This window comes from Chelonia mydas, chromosome 18 (assembly GCF_015237465.2).
Source record: "Chelonia mydas isolate rCheMyd1 chromosome 18, rCheMyd1.pri.v2, whole genome shotgun sequence".
NCBI classification, from domain to species: domain Eukaryota; kingdom Metazoa; phylum Chordata; order Testudines; family Cheloniidae; genus Chelonia; species Chelonia mydas.
In genome coordinates, this window is record NC_051258.2 from 6,734,570 (window position 1) to 6,743,850 (window position 9,281).

Sequence of the window (9,281 nt, forward strand, 5' to 3'; positions counted from 1 at the left end):
GGACCATGGTGCCTCTTTATTTGGCCACTCCAGACAGAGCTTTTAGAACCAACACCAGCCCCGTGAGGCAGCGACTTTAACTGCTTCAATTGCAGCAGGGTGCAGTGTATCTTGTGTAGCATGCCCATTTAAGGCCTGGGCCTCACTTTGTCCGAGTTAAGCAATTCATTGCTCTCAACTTCATTGTCATCTTATTCCCTGGAAGGGCCCCGATTTTGGCTATGTGACCCGAGAACCTTATAATGAAAGAGTCTCCAGCCTCGACTCTTTTGGGAACCTGGAAGTTAGCCCTCCAGTGACCGTCAAAGAGAAGGAGTATCCACTGGGAAGGATCCTCATTGGCAGCAGCTTCCCCAGGTGAGAGGCATGAGCGTGGTTCGGGACAGCATGTGCCTAGGGAGAATAGACCAGCATCTCCTCCCAGCTGAGCTCAATAGGAGTAGATGTGGCAACAAGACAAAGTTGCAGGTGCTACAAGCTTTCCAGGTGCATCCGTGGAATATCAGTGCCAGGGGAGCAGAGGATGAAGGGAAGCATGGCAGCGGGGAAAGTGGCAGCCCTGGAGATAGACACCCAGAGAAAGGGGTACAACCTACTCCCATCCCACAACAAGACAGACATTTAACTACTGAATTGCTTGTTCATATGCAGACAGTCGGCAGCCATAACCAGCGAATTCCTCCATGCCTACTGCTGCAGTCCTTCACTTAATTCGTCACAGGACAGTCTTACATTGATGGAGCACCTACAAATTAGGCTTATCATTTATTATTTGCATTGTGGTAGGATGCAGGAGCCCCAGTCTTGGGCCAGGATCCCAAGGTGCTAGGTGCTGTACAAACCAAGAACAAAAAGCTGGTCTCTGCCCCAAAGAGCTTACAGAAGTACCTCATGACATGCCCTGCATCAGAGGGACTTCCAAGTATTTTAACCACTGGGTTTCCAGTTTAGTGGACATCCCTTATTTGATGCCTAATGTCCTGCAACCAGTACCCAATAAAGCTACCCTGAAGCATCTGATGAGCTAATCAGCGTGGGGCCAAGCAATAATTATGTCCAGGCTTCTGCAGTGATACAAGCCCATGATCTGGCCAGGTTGAGATGTGGGATCACTTGAAAAACAAGCTTTGCTCTATATTTGGCCTAGGTATTTTCTGTGTGATTTTGCATCGTAGGTGCTAGGGCTGCCACAGACTGGGAATGAGGGGTACGTTTAACGTGAGAGTCTTTAACCATTAGAACAGTCTACCAAGGGTCATGGTGGATTCCCCAGGGAGAGAGACATGCTTTCGACCTTACACAGGGCTTGAGGAAGAGATAAAAGACATTACTTCACCCACCTTGTCGCTCTAATATCTGGAGACCAACACGGCTACAATGACACTGCATACAACAGTGGTAGAACCATAGACATGCAGGGCTGGAAGGGACCTCCGAGGTCATCTAGTCCATCCCCCTGCGCTAAGGCAAGATTAGGCACACCTTGAGATTAAGTCATCAGGGATCGGGGCCTCGTGCTGGGCGCTGCACAGACATAGCTAATGAAAAGACAGGCTGCAAGCCCTTGGCGGAAGCGACCAAATAAAGCAGCATCACCAGGAATCCTGGCCTAATCGAGGCGGATTCTAGGCGCACATTAGACAAGTTGCAGTTGAGACGATTTCGGGATGATTCAAGTTGTTGGCCTCAGGTTCCTGGCAACGTATTACGTAAGCCACGAAGTAGTATTTACACTTTGCATGGGGCGGTCAGGTTAGCAATTACACGCCTACCACTGATCTAGAGTTTATCAGCCTTTAGTGCTAGATGAAGGGAATCTGGGGTAACAGGCACGTCATGACAAGGGGGTCTGTGCCCCATCTCCATTTCATGGTGTTGCTCCCTGCTTGGAGTGAGGGTGGCCTGCTCTGCCCTCCCACAGAGGCAGGAGAAAGAGTAGCTGTCTCCTAACTACCTCCCCTGCCCCACCCCAGTACTTACCCCAGGAGCTGTTGGGTATGTGACTAGGCCAGAACTGCTGCACTCTTCTCCTCTTGCCACACCCAGGTCCACTGGCTGGGTTGGGCCCCCAGATCAGTGAGTCATGGGGTTAGCTCCTCCCTGAGATGCACACGGCTGGTCTTCTCAGAGCAGTCGTTTCAGGTTCTCTGCAAACTCAGGTAGACGTCCCTGCATGAGTTCCACTCACGTCATGTTTTCAAGCTTTCCTCTGCAGCCATGAGGGCTTAGAAATTTACTTTCATCTGACTCCCGGGGCGGGGGGCCTAGCCATGAGCCTGTAACTTTTATGCCTTAATTTGGCCCTGTCCACCTTGCGTCCCAATTCTGCTCTTAACTGAAGAATGTGTCTGGCTCTTCTCTTGCTTCCCTTTGGCCTCTAGGGTTGGCGGCAGGAGAATGACAAGGGCCGTCAGGGACTTCCTCTATGCCCAGAAAGTGCAGGCCCCTGTGGAGCTCTACTCTGACTGGTTGTTTGTGGGTCACGTGGATGAATTCCTGAGCTTTGTCCCAGCCCCGGGCAGACAGGTACCATACGCTGGGTGAGAGGTCTCGGACCAGCCCAGGGCAAACGGGTACTGCACACTGGGCAAGAGGTCTCGGACCAGCCAAGGGCAGATGGGTACCGCACACTGGGTGAGACATCTGGGACCAGCCCCGGGCAGACAGGTACCACACACTGGGTGAGACATCTCGGACTGGCCTTGGGCAGACGCATACTGGTCACTGGGTAAGACCTCAAACCCCCAGAGCATATGTCTGCTCCAGCACTGCCATGTGCTTTTTAGACACCTGAACATTTTAGGGAGGTCAAAACATGTGAAACTCTCCTCTGCAAGATCCCTCTTTTCAAGCTGAATTTACCTCACTCCAGAAAACTGATTGTTCCAGGGAGGGTGTAATGAGCGTGGGTACCACACCTGTTGATCCAGACTATTGCAACCGTTCCTTGTAGACTGAACCCACTGGGCAGAGGGTTTGTAATGTGAAATGTGATTGAATGGCAAAGATCTGTCAATGAACCGGTTTGTCTGTTGTCAGGGTTTTCGGCTGCTCTTAGCCAGCCCCAGTGCCTGTTACAAGCTCTTCAAAGAGAAGCAGGAAGAGGGCTATGGAGAAGCCAGAATGTTTGAAGGTAGGATAGCTCATCTTTTTTCTCTCTCCCGCACCACTTCACACATTAGAACAAACCATCCGGAAGTTTCCGTCTGTGGTGAACAGGCCTGCCTCAACAAGCTGTTCTACGGGCACAGGACAGCTCAGCAAAGAGCTGCTCAAAAACTTCCTGTCAAAACTGTTTTAACAGAAGGTTTTCAATTACAAGAAATTTTGTCGAGGAAAAAGTTTATCCATGGAATACTTTGATTTTTCATTTCCCCCCCGCCTCCCCCCAAAAGGTAAAATTTCTATTTGATTGTGCTGCGTGGTGCCTCATGTCCAAATCTTCTCTATAGACTAGGCTCCTGGAATAAGCTACATCTCCCATGCTACACCATGGCCAGGGTTTCCCATGATGCACCGCCTGCCCTCTCCAAGAGGGGAAACTGTAGTGCATCATGGGACATGTAGTCCTACCAAGGTACCTAATCTGTTGAGGAGAATGCGAGTTTGAGGCAGCCGAATTACAACCACCATGAGGCATGACAGCAGCGTATATTTTTTTGAGTTTTAAATTTTTTAGTATTCAAATTTTCCATGGAAAATGTTGACATAAATGACACTTGCTTTGTTTTTTGTCACAACTTCCCCTGGGGAAAAAAACACCATTTTCTGACCAGCTGATACGAGGCTCTTAGATCTACATATGCACGTAGGTCACATGTACATCCCTGCTTAGCACATGAATTTTCATTCGTCTCTTAAATTTCTTTCTTCTTGCAGAGTTAGAGACAGTCACCACAACAACAATAGATGAGATTCTGGCCAATGAAACCCTGAGGCGGGAGAACGACTACGTTCAGGTAGGGACAGGAGACAGAGCAATAACTCGGCGATATTGGATGCAGGACTCTGGTAACCCAGTTGACCCACCTTCTGTCCATCTAGGTGCCGGTGTAAGAACGGATCGCTGTTGCACGTGAGAACCTTACTGAAAATGTCTGGTTGGAAGCAGTTTGTGGCAGATTGGAGACATGGCCTAGAGAGGCTGGTGTAAGGGGGCTGCTCAAAATACACACAGCCACATTGAAAATAGGATTTTGCCACTACTACGAAAATCTGACATTTTTTGAGATTCTTGCACTCAGACTGTCCTGTTTTTTACTCACAACGGGCCATGGTCTAGCTCAAAGGGGATGAAGTACTGAGTAAAAATGGGTCATGTATGAAGGGAAGAGGAGGTGGCTTTGTGGCCAAAGTAGAAGAAATGGCTGTGTCCCGACAATAAGCAGATCAGGGCTACTGCACTGCAAGCCTTGGGACAGGTGAGAGAGAGCATAGGAAGCGCCGAGTGTGTCCAGATTCACAGTGGAGCCAGAGAACCAGTGAAATAGCCGGGGAAGACTTTGCCTCGATTTATCTCAGCTCTGATATAAGGCCCTAGCAAGGGGAGAGTTGGGTTCATGGCTGGGTATTGGGTTTCACATGCCGCTACCACCGGCCCTCCAGGCGAGGTTCTTTCTCCATTTCAATTCCCAATTTACTTCCCACGTTGTCTCTTACTGAACGGACAGCAAAAACGCTGCCTCTCCAAACTGCTCCTCCCAGGGCTGCCTGTAGGAGGAAGGGTTTTGTGACCTTGTCCTTCCTCCCCAGAGCTGCATCGACTGGAACAGAGACATCCTGAAACGGGAGCTGGGCCTGAGCGAGAAAGACATCATCGACCTCCCCCAGCTCTTCTCCGTAATCAACAAGGAAGCCGCTGCTTTTTTCCCAGACATGGTAAGAGCCGTAGGAACAAGGGCCTCTCCCGTTTTCTTGCAATTCTAGGGGTTAAAAAGTAGGTTTTGGTTCAGATGAAGTGTTTCAGTTTGGACTATTTTTAAATAGTTCTGATTTAAAAACCCAAAACTAAAGGAAATCTTGCAACAAAAAGTCCCTTTGAACTGAAAAAAAATCAAAACATTTCAAAAATGTCAACACAAAACACAGGGTTTCTCCAGACTTTTGTTTTGTTTCTCCAATTTGGCCAAACCAACCTCAAGTCACAAAAATTTCAGTGTTGCCAAATCTGCATTTTTCACCAGAAAAACAGTTTCACCTGAAAAATTTCATCCCGTTCTACTGGATTCTTCTCAGGGGACTGGGTTTCGCTGAAAACATTCAAACCTTGCTGAGTACAAGGCTAATCTTCGTGACCAGTCCTCCTCCTCGGACAGCCCATTCAGAGTCCAGCCTCCTTCACAGCGTTGTCAACTCTTGCAGTTTTATTGGGATCACTGTTGCTGACTCTCACGATTTTATTGGGAGTAGCACGGTCTCTTCTGGGGCAGCTGTTTTTCCATAAAGTGCCAACTACTGGAGTCAAGTGAATGCAAGAGAATCTCTGCTTTTTCACTTTGTAACCCTCATGGTTGTGAAGGAAAGCTGCAAATGTGAAGTCCCCTAATGGCTTGGAAGCCAAAGGCAAATCCAAAAGAGTAAACATTTATTATTGCAAAAAATTACATGATTTTTAATCCAGTGTGATGGGATTTGGGGTTTTAGGGGGGTGGGGTGGATGAGGGGATTGCACATGCAGACTCATCTTGGGGTTGGCAATGCTGATTTAATTAACAGTACCTAGTGTGTTTCATCAATAGATTGCAAAGCACTTTACAAAGGAGGCCAGTCTCACTACACCCACTTTACAGATGGGGAAATCTAAGACACAGAGTGGGGAAGAGACTTGCCCAAGGTCGCTAAGCAAGTGAGGGGTAGAGCTGGGGATAGAAGCCAGGTCTCCTGAGTCTCAGTATAGTTGCTCTTTCCACTAGACAATGCTGCCTCCTTTAGGTGCCTGGCCTGCCTTCTGGGCCCACTCCAAAGCTCAATTAAAGTCAGGGGGAACCTTTCCATTGACTTCAGGTTGGGCCCTTTGTCAGGTGTGCTTCAGGATAGGGGCTGTGTTCAGACAGCGCCCAGCATAGGGGGGTCCTGATCTTAGCCCCCAGGCACCACCATGATAATCGGTGATTCATAACTAAAAATAGCCGAAAGTAAAAATGGATCCTAAAACGGTGCGTTACAGTTTGCCGGGGCAGCATTGCCTCCTGTCTGTGCAGAGGAGCAAAATCATTCTCTTCTGCCACGCAGGGCACGTCCATGCTGGAGCTAGAAGGACGTACCCACGCTAGTTCTGATAGAGCCAACCTGCTAAAAAATAGAAGCAGGACGGGGCAGCCACCCCGAGCACGTGCCTTGGATTTCAGCCACACTTCTATTTTTAGTGCACTAGCTCAACCAGCGCGAGCGTGGGTACGCCTCCGCAAGCTGGAAATTCCACCTCCAGCTCTGGTGTAGTCAGACCCGGAGGGTACATTTACGCTGCAATCGGAGCGGAGGCAGGGCCGTGGCTAGCCAGGGTCAGCGGACTTGGGCATACGTGATTCAGGCGACCGGGCTATAAAATAGTCGTGGAGACATTTGGGCTTGAACCCCTGCGAGGGGAGAGGGTCTTGGAGCCCAGGCTCCAACCCAAACATATACACTGGTAGCATTAGCCCTGCAGCCCGAGTCAGGTGACCCAGGCTCTGAGACTCGGCACTACGGGTGTTTTATTGCAGTGCAGGCATAGCCAAGGGGACCTCGGTAGAGACTAGCTAACCCTGATTGCAGCATGGCCAGGGCCACCCATGGGAGTCGCTTTCCATTAACGGTACACTCTTTTCTATAAGAATGGAGACAGCATCTGCTACTTGATGGCTAAACACAATCCAGTTGGCTCAGGCAAGGCCATGTGACTCAAAACGTTCTCCCCCCCATCAGTTAGGAACTGTAGAAATTATACATGTTTCTGGCTCCTTCCCATTTCTAGCTGCTAGATTGTATTTAAGAACGGCTCAGCGGCCTTGATTTCCCTATTGTCCTTGGCCAGGAGGGCAATTGCGGTAGGTGCCAGGGGGCTGTTGGGCCGTGGCATGGACCCTCTCTCCTGCCGTGCACAATCACGCATGGGAAGGGAAGTGTTCTCCCAGTCACAAACAGGAAAGGGAGCTAGTGCCTATGAGAATTTCAGCATTAAGCTGGGGCCCAACTTTGAGATCCTCAGCTTAAAACTATTCAGCAAGCCCCTGATTCTGCGCGTGACTCGTCAGTGCGGGGTCTGTATAACAAGCAGTCAATATACGACGCCTTGTTTAAAAAAAATAAATAAAAACTCTCAGTAGCAGAGGGGCTCACGCCAAACTTTGGGGTGCCTGGAGCTGGATCTGCAGCTGAGGTTTGTGGCTTGAGTCCAGCTGCACGCTGTAGTTTTGTAGGCTGAGTCCTCACTGTATTCCCCAACCCTTGGCTCCGCGCTCTTTCTTGTCATCACGCTGGAGTTATGCAGAAGACACTGCAGTGAAATCCGCAAAGGAATGCGTCTGGCTGGCGTAACAGTATATTCAGTGCTCCCATCTGCTCTTTCCTCTCCTGGCTACAGGTGAACATGATCGTCTTGGGGAAACACCTGGGCATCCCGAAGCCGTTTGGGCCGATCGTCGACGGGCGGTGCTGCCTGGAAGAGAACGTTCGCTCCCTGCTGGAGCCGCTGGACCTGACCTGCACCTTCATCAATGACTTTTTCTCCTACCACACCCTCTCCGGGGAGATCCATTGCGGCACCAACGTCCGCAGGAAACCCTTCTCCTTCAAGTGGTGGAATATGATCCCCTGAGCCAAGGGGGTGAAATAAATCTCACTGCTTTTTTTTTTCAGAGGAGGGGACCTAAAGATGAATGTGACATACAGTTTCCTGGGGTTCACTTCACCCACTACTGAATTTGTAACTTCAATAAAAACAATACTTTCTAAAGAAACCCATTACTAACCTGCATATGAAATCGCTAGCTGCCCCATCCCCTTCTCTGCCACACAAGTCAGACAGTTTGCTGGGACTGTAATCCCCACCACTGTTTCTTGCCGCTCATCAAATATAGGACGTTAAAGATGTGTGTGTCACCTAATTTATTATAGCTACCTAGGAACCTATAAGGCCCCCAGTCATCATGTATTTATCCTCATCTGTGCAACAGAGAAGTACTAGCAGCCCCGTTTTACAGTTGGGGAAACTGAGGCACAGAACGTTTAAGTGATGTGGCCAAGGTCACATAGGAAGACTGTAGCAGAGCCAGGAACAGAATAGTCTAGTATCCCAGTTCTGTGCCTTAACAACAGCTGACTGGAGGACGACAATTCCCTCACATGGCAACTTTCAAGATTTTGAAGGAAGGCAGGCAATGGGGAGGGCATTGAGCTGGGATGCAGAAGTCAAGTCCCTGTTTGGCTCATTCAAAGCAGACTGTTTTCATCTCACCTCACTCTGATTCAGGGAGTAAACCAGGGTCTCCCACATTCCAAGCCCGGGCCCTAGCCACCAGGCTACAGTCTCTCTCTCCCTCCTCCCTGGTTTGGCTTTGATGAAACTACATATTTTGTTGAAAAAAGCTAACTCCAGCTTTAAGCACAGGGTCCCACTTCTGCTACAGAAAGGAAAAGCTACAAGTTAGGGAGAGTAGTGAAAGCTGAACCCGTCTTCTCGGGCTCGCGCCTCTCCACATTCCCTGGGGGAGCTGCAACTTTCCATGTAAGTTTTCTTTTCTTTTCTTTTTTTTTTTTTTTGTTGGTTTGTCATTTAAGGCAACCAGGGGTACGCAGATCCCTGGGGGTACGTAAAGGTCTTCCAGGGGTACATCAACTCACCTAGATATTTGCCTAATTTTACAACAGGCTACATTAAAAAGCACTAGCGAAGTTGGGGGCCAACTAAAATTTCATACTGCTCTATACGCCAAACACAGAAATGTAAGTACAGTATTTATATTCCAGTTGATTTATTTTAGAATTGTAGGGTAAAAATGAGAAAGTCCGCACTTTTTTCAGGAGTAGGGTGCTGGTCTGATTTTGTAAGCAACTCGTTAAGTATAGTGAAACTTGGGGTACACAAGACAAATCAGACTCCTGAAAGGGGCACAGTCATCTGGAAAAGTTGAGAGCCACCGCTTTAAAGAAGTTATTTGAGTACTTAAGCACAGGGGCCTCCTCACAACCACACCTTGTTGAATTACAAGAAGTCAAGGGGCATGGAGGGCTGTAGCTTCTTCCATTTGGAGGGTGAAAAGTAACTTTTCGTCACTTCCACTCCAATCATTCAACTTTCAGAC

General features: G+C 48.9%; 1 protein-coding gene across 1 annotated transcript in view; it reads left to right on the plus strand.

The window, feature by feature from the left end:
- The window catches only part of LOC102943376 (protein-arginine deiminase type-3), a 42,091-nt gene extending 34,019 nt beyond the window's left edge, over positions 1–8,072 (plus strand). The window contains exons 11-16 of the mRNA XM_037881384.2: positions 206–357; positions 2,382–2,526; positions 3,040–3,133; positions 3,880–3,959; positions 4,753–4,878; positions 7,562–8,072. Coding sequence (XP_037737312.1) covers positions 206–357; positions 2,382–2,526; positions 3,040–3,133; positions 3,880–3,959; positions 4,753–4,878; positions 7,562–7,795 — 831 coding nt within the window. The 3' untranslated portion in view covers positions 7,796–8,072. The remainder of the gene's footprint in view (positions 1–205; positions 358–2,381; positions 2,527–3,039; positions 3,134–3,879; positions 3,960–4,752; positions 4,879–7,561) is intronic.
- Positions 8,073–9,281: the final 1,209 nt, after the last annotated feature.